The sequence below is a fragment of the Thalassophryne amazonica genome, chromosome 15 (assembly GCF_902500255.1).
Source record: "Thalassophryne amazonica chromosome 15, fThaAma1.1, whole genome shotgun sequence".
NCBI lineage: Eukaryota > Metazoa > Chordata > Actinopteri > Batrachoidiformes > Batrachoididae > Thalassophryne > Thalassophryne amazonica.
Genome location: NC_047117.1, coordinates 70,735,602 through 70,752,628, shown reverse-complemented (window position 1 = coordinate 70,752,628; position 17,027 = coordinate 70,735,602). Strand labels below are relative to the sequence as shown.

At 41.8% G+C, this 17,027-nt stretch overlaps 1 protein-coding gene across 1 annotated transcript in view; it reads right to left on the bottom strand.

Moving 5' to 3' along the window:
* The window catches only part of pcdh7a (protocadherin 7a), a 153,840-nt gene that overhangs the window by 124,641 nt on the left and 12,172 nt on the right, over positions 1–17,027 (bottom strand). The window contains 1 exon segment of the mRNA XM_034188932.1: positions 14,286–15,465. Within this exon segment, the coding sequence (XP_034044823.1) occupies positions 14,286–15,465 (1,180 nt within the window).

Below are 17,027 nucleotides of genomic sequence, written 5' to 3'. Positions count from 1 at the left end.
AAATTGGAGAGGAAATGGCGTCTCACTAATTTAGAAGATCTTCACTTAGCCTGGAAAAAGAGTCTGTTGCTCTATAAAAAAGCCATCCGTAAAGCTAGGACATCTTTCTACTCATCACTAATTGAAGAAAATAAGAACAACCCCAGGTTTCTTTTCAGCACTGTAGCCAGGCTGACAAAGAGTCAGAGCTCTATTGAGCTGAGTATTCCATTAACTTTAACTAGTAATGACTTCATGACTTTCTTTGCTAACAAAATTTTAACTATTAGAGAAAAAATTACTCATAACCATCCCAAAGACGTATCGTTATCTTTGGCTGCTTTCAGTGATGCCGGTATTTGGTTAGACTCTTTCTCTCCGATTGTTCTGTCTGAGTTATTTTCATTAGTTACTTCATCCAAACCATCAACATGTTTATTAGACCCCATTCCTACCAGGCTGCTCAAGGAAGCCCTACCATTATTTAATGCTTCGATCTTAAATATGATCACTCTATCTTTGTTAGTTGGCTATGTACCACAGGCTTTTAAGGTGGCAGTAATTAAACCATTACTTAAAAAGCCATCACTTGACCCAGCTATCTTAGCTAATTATAGGCCAATCTCCAACCTTCCTTTTCTCTCAGAAATTCTTGAAAGGGTAGTTGTAAAACAGCTAACTGATCATCTGCAGAGGAATGGTCTATTTGAAGAGTTTCAGTCAGGTTTTAGAATTCATCAGAGTACAGAAACAGCATTAGTGAAGGTTACAAATGATCTTCTTATGGCCTCGGACAGTGGACTCATCTCTGTGCTTGTTCTGTTAGACCTCAGTGCTGCTTTTGATACTGTTGACCATAAAATTTTATTACAGAGATTAGAGCATGCCATAGGTATTAAAGGCACTGCGCTGCGGTGGTTTGAATCATATTTGTCTAATAGATTACAATTTGTTCATGTAAATGGGGAATCTTCTTCACAGACTAAAGTTAATTATGGAGTTCCACAAGGTTCTGTGCTAGGACCAATTTTATTCACTTTATACATGCTTCCCTTAGGCAGTATTATTAGACGGTATTGCTTAAATTTTCATTGTTACGCAGATGATACCCAGCTTTATCTATCCATGAAGCCAGAGGACACACACCAATTAGCTAAACTGCAGGATTGTCTTACAGACATAAAGACATGGATGACCTCTAATTTCCTGCTTTTAAACTCAGATAAAACTGAAGTTATTGTACTTGGCCCCACAAATCTTAGAAACATGGTGTCTAACCAGATCCTTACTCTGGATGGCATTACCCTGACCTCTAGTAATACTGTGAGAAATCCTGGAGTCATTTTTGATCAGGATATGTCATTCAAAGCGCATATTAAACAAATATGTAGGACTGCTTTTTTGCATTTACGCAATATCTCTAAAATCAGAAAGGTCTTGTCTCAGAGTGATGCTGAAAAACTAATTCATGCATTTATTTCCTCTAGGCTGGACTATTGTAATTCATTATTATCAGGTTGTCCTAAAGGTTCCCTAAAAAGCCTTCAGTTAATTCAAAATGCTGCAGCTAGAGTACTGACGGGGACTAGAAGGAGAGAGCATATCTCACCCATATTGGCCTCTCTTCATTGGCTTCCTGTTAATTCTAGAATAGAATTTAAAATTCTTCTTCTTACTTATAAGGTTTTGAATAATCAGGTCCCATCTTATCTTAGGGACCTCGTAGTACCATATCACCCCAATAGAGCGCTTCGCTCTCAGACTGCAGGCTTACTTGTAGTTCCTAGGGTTTGTAAGAGTAGAATGGGAGGCAGAGCCTTCAGCTTTCAGGCTCCTCTCCTGTGGAACCAGCTCCCAATTCAGATCAGGGAGACAGACACCCTCTCTACTTTTAAGATCAGGCTTAAAACTTTCCTTTTTGCTAAAGCTTATAGTTAGGGCTGGATCAGGTGACCCTGAACCATCCCTTAGTTATGCTGCTATAGACGCAGACTGCTGGGGGGTTCCCATGATGCACTGTTTCTTTCTCTTTTGCTCTGTATGCACCACTCTGCATTTAATCATTAGTGATCGATCTCTGCTCCCCTCCACAGCATGTCTTTTTCCTGGTTCTCTCCCTCAGCCCCAACCAGTTCCAGCAGAAGACTGCCCCTCCCTGAGCCTGGTTCTGCTGGAGGTTTCTTCCTGTTAAAAGGGAGTTTTTCCTTCCCACTGTAGCCAAGTGCTTGCTCACAGGGGGTCGTTTTGACCGTTGGGGTTTTACATAATTATTGTATGGCCTTGCCTTACAATATAAAGCGCCTTGGGGCAACTGTTTGTTGTGATTTGGCGCTATATAAAAAAAATTGATTGATTGATTGATTGATTACCCTTTCAAGAATTTTTGAGAGAAAAGGAAGGTTGAAGATTGGCCTATAATTAGCTAAGATAGCTGGGTCAAGTGATGGCTTTTTAAGTAATGGTTTAATTACTGCCACCTTAAAAGCCTGTGGTACATAGCCAACTAATAAAGATAGATTGATCATATTTAAGATCGAAGCATTAATTAACGGTAGGGCTTCCTTGAGCAGCCTGGTAGGAATGGGGTCTAACAGACATGTTGATGGTTTGGAGGAAGTGACTAATGAAAGTAACTCAGCCAGAACAATCGGAGAGAAAGAGTCTAACCAAATACCAGCATTACTGAAAGCATTCTCTAATTCTCTAATAGTTAAAATTTTATTTGCAAAGAAAGTCATGAAGTCATTACTAGTTAAAGTTAAAGGAATACTCGGCTCAATAGAGCTCTGACTATTTGTCAGCCTGGCTACAGTGCTGAAAAGAAACCTGAGGTTGTTCTTATTTTCTTCAATTAGTGATGAATAGTAAGATGTCCTAGTTTTACGGAGGGCTTTTTTAATAGAGCAACAGACTCTTCTTCCAGGCTAAATGATCTTCTAAATTAGTGAGACGCCAGCTTACGGGTTATCTGCTTTAAGCTGCAAGTTTGTGGGTTATACCACGGAGTCAGGCACTTCTGATTTAAGGCTCTCTTTTTCAGAGGAGCTACAGCATCCAAAGTTGTGCTCAATGAGGATGTAAAGCTATTGACAAGATAATCTATCTCACTCACAGAGTTTAGGTAGCTACTCTGCACTGTGTTGGTATATGGCATTGAACAACATAACAAAGAAGGAATCATATCCTTAAACCTAATTACAGTGCTTTCAGAAAGACTTCTACTGTAATGAAACGTATTCCCCACTGCTGGGTAGTCCATTAAAGTAAATATAAATGTTATTAAGAAATGATCAGACAAAAAGGGGTTTTCAGGGAATACTGTTAAGTCTTCATTTTCTATGCCATATGTCAGAACATGATCTAAAGTGTGGCTAAGGTGGTGGGTGGGCTCATTTACATTTTGAGCGAAGCCAACTGAGTCTAATAATAGATTAAATGCAGTGTTGAGGCTGTCATTCTCAGCATCTATGTGGATGTTAAAATCACCCACTATAATTATCTTCTGAGCTAAGCACTAAGTCAGACAAAAGGTCAGAAAAATCACAAAGAAACTCACAGTAATGACCAGGTGGACGATAGATAATAACAAATAAAACTGGTTTTTGAGACTTCCAATTTGGATGGACAAGACTAAGAGTCAAGCTTTCAAATGAATTAAAGCTCTGTCTGGGTCTTTGATTAATTAATAAGCTGGAGTGGAAGATTGCTGCTACTCCTCCTCCTCGACCCATGCTTCGAGCATTTTGACAGTTAGTGTGACATGGGGGTGTTGACTCATTTAAACTAACATATTCATCCTGCTGTAACCAGGTTTCTGTAAGGCAGAATAAATCAATATGTTGATCAATTATTATATCATTTACTAACAGGGACTTAGAAGAGAGAGACCTAATGTTTAATAGACCACATTTAACCCCTTAATGCCTATTGTCGCATATATGCTACAATATTTGACTCAAATATGCAACATACCAACTGACCAGTATGCCTGTTGCAAATTTGCAACATACCATTATTATTAGTAAGTAAGTCCCTTCGGTTGCTCCCTTGTTTGCACTTGGGGTCACCACAGCAAATCCAAGGTGGATCTGCATGTTGAATTGGCACAAGTTTTACCCTTCCTGACGCAACTCCACATTACATGGAGAAATGTGGCAGGGGTGGGATTTGAACCCGGAACCTTCTGAACTGAAACCAAGCGCATTAACCACTTGGCCACCACCCCTAACATACCATTATTATTATTATAACATAAATTATTACCAAAATACCAAAATTACTATTTATTTTTTTGTGCAAAAGTGAAATGAATAATCTCAACATTATTTACCATATACTTAAAGGCAAAAACACACACAAAACATTTTTTTTTATATACAGCTATATAAATTCAGGCGTTAAGGGGTTAACTGTTTTAGTCTGTGGTGCAGTTGAAGGTGCTATATTGTTTTTTCTTTTTGAATTTTTATGCTTAAATAGATTTTTGCTGGTTATTGGTGGTCTGGGAGCAGGCACCGTCTCTACGGGGATGGGGTATTGGGGGGATGGCAGGGGGAGAGAAGCTGCAGAGAGGTGTGTAAGACTACAACTCTGCTTCCTGGTCCCAACCCTGGATAGTCACGATTTGGAGGGTTTAATAAAATTGGCCAGATTTCTAGAGATGAGAGCTGCTCCATCCAAAGTGGGATGGATGCCGTCTCTCCTAACAAGACCAAGTTTTCCCCAGAAGCTTTGCCAATTATCTATGAAGCCCACCTCATTTTTTGGACACCACTCAGACAGCCAGCAATTCAAGGAGAACATGCGGCTAAACATGTCACTCCCGGTCTGATTGGGGAGGGGCCCAGAGAAAACTATAGAGTCTTTTACACACTGATTCAATATTAATTTTAGTGACCTCTGATTGGCGTAACCGGGTGTCATTACTGCCGACGTGAATTACAATCTTACCAAATTTATGCTTAGCCTTAGCCAGCAGTTTCAAATTTCCTTCAATGTGGCCTGCTCTGGCCCCCGGAAGACATTTGACTATGGTTGCTGGTGTCGCTAACTTCACATTTTTCAAAACAGAGTCGCCAATAACCAGAGTTTGATCCTTGGCAGGTGTGTCGCAGAGTGGGGAAAAATGGTTAGAGATATGAACGGGTTGGTGGTGTACAGGGGGCTTCTGTTTAGAACTATGCTTCTTCCTCACAGTCACCCAGCCGGCCTGCTTTCCCGGCTGCTTGGGATCTGCTGGGGGACAGCTAACGGCGGCTAAGCTACCTTGGTCCGCACCAACTACAGGGGCCTGGCTAGCTGTAGGATTTTTCCAAGGTGCGGAGCCGAGTCTCCAATTCGCCCAGCCTGGCCTCTAAAGCTACGAACAAGCTACACTTATTACAAGTACCATTACTGCTAAAGGAGGCCGAGGAATAACTAAACATTTCACACCCAGCGCAGAAAAGTGCGGGAGAGACAGGAGAAGCCGCCATGCTAAACCGGCTAAGAGCTAATAGCTGCGCTAAGCTAGCGGATTCCTAAAAACACACAAAGTGAAGAATGTGAAAATAATTTAGAGGTGATTCAGCAGAGAGGGTGCTTTAGTTAAGGCACGTGAAGATTACACTGTGAAATAAATCGTTATCTAGTTATCTAGATCAATCTAACTACACAGATTAAACAGCTAACAGATACAGCAAAACACCGCTGTGCTCCGGAACAGGAAGTGATACAATACCGCAGTGAGAGCCAGTCACCAGTAGAGTGCAGTCTGACAACATGCCAGCGCGTGTTTACGTGTGTTTACAAAACTACAAAGATACTCAAATGACCTGCAATTCATGGAGGGAATTTGCACGTAATGTTGGTTTGGAGGTTACAGAAATGGGGCTCATTGGGGGACAAATTGGTCCTGAAAAAGGGAGGGGTGGAGGAAACGACCAGGAACCATAGACTGTGTATACGTATACCAGGAACAGTGGCAGTGCAGGCAGAAAAAAAGCCCTGCCTTGTTCTCCACATCGCACCCCCTACTCTCCCAATGGCAAATTGATTATGATACCCACCAACGTGACAGAGAACTTCAGAAGGGTCACGCCAGCATTAACATCATTGCGTGGCCATGGAGTTATGGAGTGTAGAAACATAAATCAGGCCTTATGCTGCCTTTACACATAACAACGACAAGTCACAAATGCCATGAAGTATACATTCTTGGCCGCTGATCATGAATGTGATGATTCGGGGCAGAGGCGTCAGGTGTCCTCAGGAACTGCTGCAACCTGTTACACGTTACGATTAATGGCACATGAGAATTATCAGGAACCATTACGCACAGTCAAGAATAGTATTCCGCGTTGTTGCGCGCTATTGTGCGTAACAGCGCATCGTTAAGTTCTGTCACGTTGTGAACAAGGTGAATTGTCTCCACACACACACACCCATATTCATCCAACCGAATTCAGATCACTCCAGTTTTTCAGAAGAACTTTGTGACTGCATGCGTAGTTGGGCTCTGTGCCATGGAGTGGCGCAGAGAGGAGGAGGAGGACAGTGCCAGATGTGTGGCTTCATGCGGCTCTCGTCTCACACATTTTCCCAAACATCAGGCACATGCAGCAGGTGGAACACCTGCAGAAGCGTGCTGAAGAGCACTGAAATTACAATTTTAGCCGACTTGGTGTCAGCAATCAAACTGAATGCGGTGCAGCAGGGTTTAATTGTGCACGCGTTTCTTCCTCCGCCGGACTGGAGGAGGTGCAGAGATGTCTGGCTGCACGTGAGTCTCCTCTCGCTACTCTGGTTCCTCTGGCTCAGACTTGTTCTCCTGCTCATCGGTTACAACAGCAGGTGGAACACCTGCAGGAGCATCTTGAGGAGCTTCAGCAGGAACTGTGGAACGACACTTGGAGCCGAGTTTAATTGTGCACACGTGACAGAAAACTGATTCGTCGTGGTGTGCAGTGAAATGTGATGCCGCGTTACAAGTCGTGTCAAAACGTGACAGTTTCCGTGTCACTTTGTAATAACGCATGACAGTTTGGGCTCCAAGAACCATCACAGGAACCACTACGAACGTTGTCACATTCTATTAAGGATCAATACTCATCAAGACGGATCAATACGCTCAGTTGCGACCTCCACGACGTGAGACGAAATGAGGGTGGTGTGTGACATTCGTGGAAGATTTTTTGACAGGCAAAAACATGCTCCACGAATATCAAGAATATCACGCACCAACATGCACTATTAAAAAACCTATTCAGATGCGTTAAGTCACGTTAAGAAGGAAGGAATGTGTCACGAATGACAGAAAAATGACATTCGTAACGCGTCTTGGTTATGTGTAAATGCACCTTTAGGATTTTAAGGTACCACTCCACAGTGGACTTAGAAAAAAGAATGGCTCGACCAAATGTAATCCCTTTTAATGCATACCTATTTAATGTAGGCGTTTATTTTTTTTTTCAGATGAAGTTTTGACCAGGTGTCGCAGACCGAACGGTCCACCCCGAAAAATCGGTCCGCCTTTTGCATCTGCGCATGTGTCATTTGGGACCACAGCAGCACGTCTGAGACGGAGTCTATTCACCCAAAGCGATCAAATGGATTAATGGGCTTATTATCCATCAGATGATGAAGGTAAAACCTCTTAAATCATTCTATAGTCAGTTTTAAGCAGAAACGAGGCTGTTTTAAGCAGAAACGAGGCGAAATTCTGTGACGCTTCGAAATGTCCGACGCGCAGTGAACGCATCAGCTAGCAGCTCATTTAGCCGCGGCGCTCTGATCGCTTCCTCCCAGTGGTTAGGAACAGTGCTAACCACTAATCCACCATGCCGCCTTTATTTTATGATGAAATAATGCTGAATTTATGTGGAAATGATTGTTGTACTAAAGCTTCAGATATCTGTCGCTGAGATAGATGATGAGTGGAGTGCAGTTTGAAGCAGAAACAAGGTGATAATCCGTGAACTGCGTCATCGGGGGGGACCGCTTTTTAGTGGGACCATTTGGTCGAGGCCATTAAATGAGGCAGGCTCCTATTCAAGGCCAGGTGTTTAATCAAAGAAATACGGTAAGTGTAGTTGTAAATAACACTACCAAGGACTCAAAAGGTACACAAGCATTTGGTTGTAGTCATGCAACTGCCTCAGTAAGCTTCACCTGACTTGATAAAGACCAAATCTGTTGAATTTTAGATTATTTACCAGAGCTTCAAACCAAATGTTTTTCCATAACCGAGTACACAGCAAGATCTGTATTTTTATGTTTTGAGTTTTGGGCTCCACTTTAAAATGATTGTTCCCGAACCCTGTGGAACCAAAGTAAATACTGGTTCATACTGTTCCATCTAAGGTTGTATGACATAACAGTATGGATCTTTTGAACAGTATAAAAACATCTTTTGATACAGACTATATTTTACACTATAGTCTATCGCTAAGAACAAGAATAAGAATAAGATCATTAGTCCCATTGAGATAAAGATCTCTTTTGCAGGGAGACTTGGGCAATTATAAAGTTTCCAATTCACCTAACCTACATGCCTTAAATGTGGGAGGAAACCGGAGCACCTGGAGGAAACCCACACAAACACGGGGAGAACATGCAAACTCCACACAGAAAGGCCACAGGTGGCAATCGATCCCGTGATCTTCTTGCTGAGAGGCAACAGTGCTAACCACTAAGCCACCATGCTGCCTTTATTTATTCTGAAGGAAATTATTTTGCCAGAGTACCAAAACAGTAACGGTAAACAGTGAACAATGATTTTTAAAGACATTTGCACAAGATGTTCAACAATATTGCACATAATTCTGGGTAACTGAATAATTCTGTTCAATTATGTATTATGTATTTTTTTACATCTGCACAAGATGCTCAACTATAACTCTGAGTAACTGAAGAACTAAATAATTCAATTATGTATTCATCCTGTAGAAGGGGGAGGAGTTATACAGCCTGACTGCCACAGGTAGGAAAGTCCTCCTGTGATGTTCTGTGGTGCACCACGGTGGTCTCAGTTTATGGTTGAAAGTGCTCTGACAGGATGTCAGTGTGGCATGCAGAGGGTGGGAGGTGTGTCCCGCATGTTGAGCAGCTTCCTCTGCATCCTCCTCTCTGACACTTCCAACACAGACTCCAGTTCAACCCCCAGGACAGAGCCAACTCTCCTCATGAGCTTGTTGAGTCTGGTCATGTCAGCTGCCTTCAGCCTGCTGCACCAGCACACTACAGAATAGAAAATGGTGCTGGAAACCACAGAGTGATAAAACATCTGCAACATATTTCTGCAGACACTGAATAATCTGAGCCTCCTGTGGAAGTACAGTCGGTTCTGACCCTTCTCACACACAGCATCTGTGTTTACAGTCCAGTTTGTTGTCGATGTGGACACAACCCAGGTACTTGTAGTAGTCTACAATGTCCATCTCAGTTCCATTGATGGTAACTGGGTTCAGACAGGTCTTTCATCTTTTGAAGTCCACCACCAGCTCCTTCATCTTAGATATGTTGGGGTGCAGATGGTGGAGTCCACCCCAGTCCACAAACCTGTCTGCCACACTCCTGTACTCAACCTCCTGGTCTCCGCTGATGCAGCCCACAATGGCAGCGGTGGCCGAAAACGTCTGCAGGTGGCAGGACTGTGACCATAACCTAAAGTCTGAGGAGTAGAATGTGAACAGGAAGGGAGACAGGACCATCCCCTGTGGTGCCCCCGTGCTGCTCTTGATGGTGTCAGATGTAATGTCCTGAAGCCTCACATACTGTGGGCGGCCTGTGAGGTAGTTGGTAATCCAGGCCACCAGTGCAGCCTCCACCTTTATGTCACGTTGCTTATCGCTGAGCAGGTCAGGCCAGATGGTGTTGAACACACTGGAGAAGTCAAAGAACATGACTCTCACAGTGCTGCCTGCCTCCTCCAGGTGAGAATAAGCTCTGTGCAGCATGAAGATGATGATCCTCCACTCCCCTGTTGGGCTGCTGCACAAACTGCAGGGGGTCCAGTGATGATTTGATGACTGTGCGGAGGTGGCTCAGGATGAGCCTCTCAAGTGACTTCATAACATATGATGTTATGGCCACAGATCTGTAGTCATTAAGTGTGTTGAGGTTCTTCTTCTTGGGCACGAGGAACAGACATGAGGTTTTCCACTGCTTAGAAACAACCATCCGGCTCAGGCTCAAGTTGAAGATGTGCTGGAAAATCCCACACAGCTGGACAGTACATCCCTTCAGCCCTCTGGGGCTGAGGCCGTCAGGACCCGCAGCCTTTCCTGGCCAGACACAGGCGACTAAATTCTCTTCTCACATCCTCAGCAGCGATGGTGATGGGAGGCATTGAGGAGAAGGAGGGTGTAGTGGACTGAAGACCAACATTTATAAGGTACATTGCAAAAAATGTCTCTTGTTAAAAACAAGTAGACCACGCCACATTTTACTTTAACTGTCTGCCCCTGGTAAATTTCTCTCTACCATTCAAAGATGTGATGTTCCAAGAAAGACAGGAAGTGAACTCGGCCATAAGTTAATGCAAGCAGAAAATATTTTAATTTGGAATAAAACAACTTTGAAAAACTATAACCGATTACATCAAATGTTTCTGTTCTGGAACATTAAAACGCATATCAAATGTATGGTTTATTCCTTTTCCTAGCAATATATCAGTTGTTTGTGGTTTTCATTCCTTGAACACATTCAAAGTCTTGTTACTTATTCACTTAAAATATATATACTTTTCCTCAGTTAATATAGTGTAATTCTGTCTGTTGTCAGGTGATGGGTAATTTCTGCAAAAATGGAAATCCATGTTCTGAGAAGCTTTCTGTTCCAACACTGAACATTCGTCAGACACCAAAAAAACCCTAAATGATTATACAAAGACTCCTCAATAACTGAATTTCTGGAAACACTACATTCAAATAGATGCTCAAAGTGAAATGTGCATGTTGAGTAATGCTATGAGATTGCCCTTTCATTTCAGAAGATGCAATTTGAAACTTAGTGCACACCCTTGACCATTTTTCCGTAAGACGTAGCGCTCAAATTTAGAGTAAAATGAATAAACAGACTGGTTCCAAATCATTAGAGGGACATACTGAACTTACTGGATCAAAAGGCCTATTTATTGCAAAAGTATGGCAACTACCCTACATCTGGCAACAATTTTTACACAAGAATGGGTCGATTAAGACACTGTTCCAGAACCATCCTCAAATCCATACATAAAAAATAGAAGCAACGACATTTATTTGTCTGTTTTTTCTCAAACATCTCACAGCTACATTGGGGTTACACTGTTTCCATCCCCTCCTGGACAGGACTAACCGCTTAGAGACAAGCTGAGTGTGTGGCCGAAGCCATATTCCAAGTGAGGGTTAAAACCACAAACTTTTACTGCCTGAACAAACAGTGTAACCACTCATCCACTGACCTGAATTAATTATTAGTCAATACAAATTAGTTTGTACTCAGCGGAATGGAGGAGTTTGTCATTGTTACCCACCAGCGGAGCTGAAATAACAACTTTTAAAGCACGATGGCTCATCTGATTAACACAAAAGAGGCAAAAAAGATTTACAGCTGCATACCATAAGCTATATTTGAACAAAATTCTGTGGTAGTTATTTCTGGCGTCCCAGCGGAGTCTTTGAGGCTAGTCAATTGCCTCTGCACCTCAGTGCACCGCTTTTGAGCCAACTCTAATCTTGCAGTGAAGGCCGGTGTTCTAAAATACCACAGAAACATTAATGCCTTTATTGCAGGGGTGGGCAACAAGGGCCGAGACACTGCAGGTTTTCCTTGCAACCAGTCACCTCAGCAGGTGGGTTGCTGATGAGCATCTCCCTTGAACATAAACACCTGGTTGTCAATGAAATCACCTGCTGAAACACCTGAACATTAATGAACTCACCTGCTGAGGTGATTGGTTGCAAGGAAAACCTGCAGTGCTTCGGCCCTTCATGGCACATGATTGCCCACCCCTGCTTTATTGTGTCGTATTGCTTGTGCTTATCTCCGTCTAAGTGTGACAGTGCACAATCGTATCTAAATAGCTACAACAATCCATGCCAAAAGTAAAATCAGTTTTACAAAGAACTTATGTTTAGATGAACATTCTTCAATCTACTCAGTAACACAAAGACAAAACTGGGACAATCTCCCTCTCTCTCAACCCTAATGCTCCCCATCTCTCTCCATCACTCACACACACAAACCAAATGCTCTCAGCTTGGAGTTCAATGCACCATACAAGAAGAAACAGTTCAGTAATAACAGTATTTTAAACCACACAGTCATTATAACAATGCATGCTGGACAAAGAACACACTCCAGTAGGATCCAAACTACAAAGAACCTGGCCTTGCCAGTTCCCTTCTTCTAAAGTAAAACAAGGTTCTTTATCTGGAACAAATATAACCACAATTATTTCCTCATAAAAATGGGCAGAAAATTGCAACACCATGCAAACCATAGAAACACAGCACTTAGCTCATTCTATGAAAAATAATATGAGCGAAGCGTCGTGCAGCGGCACAAAGCTCACTCATGGTACAGGGCATCCTAAACAGGAAATGCCAATTTTCAAATCCACAGTAAAACAGGAAATGTTCAAATGTCAAACACTTCCTGGATTGACAGATGAGATCCCATGGAATCTCGCGGGAACTCAGTGGCAACAAACAGGAAGTGCCAATTTATCAGTCACAGTGAAACAGAAAATGTTCAAATGTCAAACACTTCCTGGCATGGGTGGAGCTAGAGCAGAGGCCGGGGTTTCACTGGACTTTCTTGACATCTGATTGGACACAGATGACTGACATGTCACAGCACCACACATCTGGTTGAAAGAGCTGCATTTTCAAATCAGTGAGTCACACTGACTGCTAGGTTCCTCCTGTCCAGTAGTTTGTGCTGTGTACCACAAAAAGTTCTAATCCACCTTAGTAAAAGAAGAAAAATGTTTGCTCCACACTTGAACTGAACATGTCATTTGAACTATGGACTTCTAATCACAGCAAACTTATATTGGTGAGTAAACGACCATATTTTTTGCCAGAAATGAGGCCCAGGTTTTTAAAAGCAGCATTTCTCTTTTAATTTGAGTTGGCCTATTGTTATTAGCTTATAAGTGCAGCAGATAACTGAAACAATCCTTCAAATGGTGGAGAGTATGGGGGGCAGAGCCCTTCCAGAAGCTGAAAGACAAAATAAGGAAAATGCTTAAAAAGGTGGGGGTCTGGGGGCGCCCCACTCCCCCAGAAACTAAACGGTTTTAGCCATGCTCATGTTCCCAAGAACCATTTTACTGAAAAAAGTCTGAAGGACCTAAAGGACATGGGTAGATGGCAAGAAGCTTTTCCAAGTATGTGACAGGCAAATAAAGAAAATTGCTTAAAAAGGCGGGGGGTCTGGGGGGCTCCCCCCCCCCAGAAGCTGAAAGGTTTTTGCCATGCTAATGCTCCCCTGAAGCATTTACTCAAAATAAAGTCTGAAGAACCTAAATGACACGGTGAGATGCTGACGAGCTTCACTCATTCATGTCCGTGATATATGCATATTAATGATAATAATTATCTTTCCAGTTAAGTTTAAATATCTGCAATTGGTTGACGCACAAATTCTCCTCTGCTGCAATATGTTACTATTGTGGCCATGATCTGAATGCATCAAAAGACACTTGGAGCAAACTGCGGTTGTGGTCAGACATTCACATATCCTCATGATGAATGTCATGGCAATATTGGCCATTCGATGGTTTCTTTCAACTGTTCTTTTTCTGGGGAAATGGGGAAAAACAAGAATTTGGTGAACAATTTTTAATTTAAGGGTTTCTGAAACCAACAAAGGGTCAAAAATAAACATACAGGGTAAAATTATATGCATGCCCCTTCATGATGTCTTATCTGTGAAAGGTGTTATATAAATAAAATTTACTTATTTACTTACTTACTTAACATATTTTACCTTGGTTGTGGTAGCATCAGTGGGCATCTCGCAGAATTCTAGTTGGACATTTGACCACTCTTAATGGCAGAATTAGTAGGATTCTATTAAAAATAATTGGTTTACTGGCACAAATCCAACTTTTAAGCAAAATCTATATTTGGGAAGACCATTTCAAAAGCTTCATATCAGCATGACTTATCATTCCACAACCAGCTTTGATATGTTTGGAGTTACTGCCCTGTTGGAATACCCAATTGTGTCCATGTTTCAAACAAATGCCTCACCTTTACCCCTCAGAAAAAAACATTGAGTCTTCACGGGCAAACAACTGCCAACAATGGATTTGTGAGACTAGATTTTAAAAAAATTACCTGTGCATCCACTAGTGTTGCATTGACCAAGCTTTCATTGATGAAGACATGAACCAGGGCTGTAGCATAGAGTGACGGGACCCCACTATCATTGACTCGCACAACCAGACGATGTAGACCTCTGTGACGTCTCTCCAAAGGTTCTGCAAGGGTGATGACTCCATTGGTATGGCCAATTTCAAACAGTCTGAAAGGGTTTCCCCCAACTAGGGCATAGTGGAGGTCTGCATTTGGGCCACTGTCAGAGTCTATGGCTGTTACAGTCCTGACAATGGTGCGGGCACTGCTTGCTGGTGGAAGGAGGGTGTAGGACTCATTTGCTGGAGATGTGATGGCAGGGGCATTGTCGTTTTCATCTGTGACGAAGAGTGACACGGTGGCTGTGGCAGTTTTGCGGGGTTCCCCTCCATCCACTGCACGGACACGGAAGGTATAGGTGGACAGCTTTTCACGGTCAAACGATGCAGAAGAGAAGATTGTTCCTGTGTTGTTCTCAATGGAAAAAACCTCTTCTTGCTCTTTCTGTCCACCTTCTCCCTCCATCTTCTCTCCTCCAATCTTCCTTTCACCATCTCCAGCCATCTCTACAAATAGACTTAGTTCTGCATTCTCACCTTCATCAGCATCAGTCACTGTGACCATACCAACTGGGCTGTTAGCAAGTAGGTTCTCTTTGACATAAAATGTAAAGATTTCTTGAACAAATTTTGGTGCATTGTCATTGCGGTCAGTCACTTGAACAACAACTGTTGCAGAGCCTTGTAAAGAAGGGGTACCCTTGTCTTTGGCAATAACCCGGAGTTCATATCGTTCTCGTTGCTCTCGATCCAGAACCCCAGTTGCACGGATATCTCCATTATCTGCATCGATGTAAAATGGCCCATTAACAGCTGCATCCAAAGAATATATGATCTCTGCATTCTTGCCACTGTCTGCATCTGTGGCTACTACAGTAACAACTCTTTCTCCGGGTGAGTTGTTCTCTGCAAAGTGGACTTCGACAATACTTTGGGCAAACGTTGGGGCATGGTCATTGATATCTACTACTCGTATCATCAGGGAGCTGTTACTGGATAGACTGGGACTTCCAGAATCGACTGCTACAATGGTAACACTGTACTCTTTGGTGGCTTCATAGTCCAGCAAGGCTGAAGTATGTAAGAAGTATTTTTTCTTGTTCCTGGAAAATTAAAAAAAAAAAAAATTATTTATGTAGCATTTCTATGTTCTAAAACATATCTTTCATCAACAACAGAAATCATCAAAAAATTAAAAGTTTAATAGGTAAGTCATAAAAAACACAGAAAGGATGTGAAATTGAATTAGGTTAAGTCTACTGGTGTTGTCCCAAACCAATAGTATGTATCAATAAAGTGATTCTAGATTTGATATCACAATGCAAGCCTTAATGACTATAACAACTTAACATACACTGAACAAAAAATATAAATGTAATACTCAAAGATCTAAAACATTTTCTAGATACACAAAAGACCTATCTGTCTCAAAAATAGTTCACAAATCTGACTAAATCTGTGTTCGTGAGCACTTCTCCTTTGCCAAGATAATCCATTCCACCTCACAGGTGTGGCATATCAAGATGCTGATTAGACAGCATGATTATTGCACAGGTATGCCTTAGGCTGGCCACAATAAAAGGTGATTCCACTGCTTAACTGATTCCATCTGCTCAAAGTGATGTTAATCAGTGAAATCACTGCTGGAGTAGGTGATTGCAAAGAAAACCTGCATCCTGTTGGCATTTCTGGAATCAGTTTGAGACCTCTAATATAGAAAGTACACCTCCCCTCCAAATTTCACTGTCTATCATAATAACAAATCCTTGTAGATATTATGATATACCAATTAAGTAAACACCACCCAACCTGTTTTTTTTTTTTTCATGAAAAGATCCTGAAAGTGATTGCACTGGTGTCACTCATGCTCTCAAGAGGAGAGGTTTCATCTCTGACAGCTTTCAGAATAACATCCAGAGGAGTCGGAGTGCACAGCTTGGTGGCAATTTTGAGCTATGCAAAAAGATAATCAGAGGGTAGACAAGAAGGCGTATCTTCAAGGAATCTGTGGGCACATGACTCACTATTTGTAATTTTGTAACCCTTGACATGATTGTAGAGGAATTAACACATTCTGTTCACCTAAACCTACACCTTGTCCTGCTGTAGTTACAGCAACTGATGGCACAGTCCTGACTCGGGATGGGTATCGATAAGATTTTATCGATATCGATACCATTATTGATTCTGCTTATCGATCCAATTCCTTATTGATTCCCTTATCGATACCTCTTGTGATTTTTTTGTGTACTAAAAGTAGGCTTTACAGGTTTTCTATGTCAGCGGGTCAAAGAGCTTTTTCTTATCATGAACCCGCTCTGTGGAACGGTCTTCTTGCAAATGTGAGGCAGTCGGAGTCCATGGACCTTTTTAACTCAAGACTTAAAGCCTATTTTTATTCTCTTTCTTATGATTAGTTTTATTTTTTATCTGTTTTATTCTTTTGCTTCTGTTTTTAATTATGTATCTGAATTTTTTTAATTTTTATTTATTTATTAAAATTTTTTATGTTGAACTGTTCTATGTGAGGCACCTTGAGACAGCTTTTGTTGTGATTTGTCGCTTTATAAGCCGATTAAATCGAAATCGAACAACATTTTATTGAGTCTTAAAGTAAATAAATATGAAATTGGTCACTGGATCCTTAAACTTTGGACATTATAAA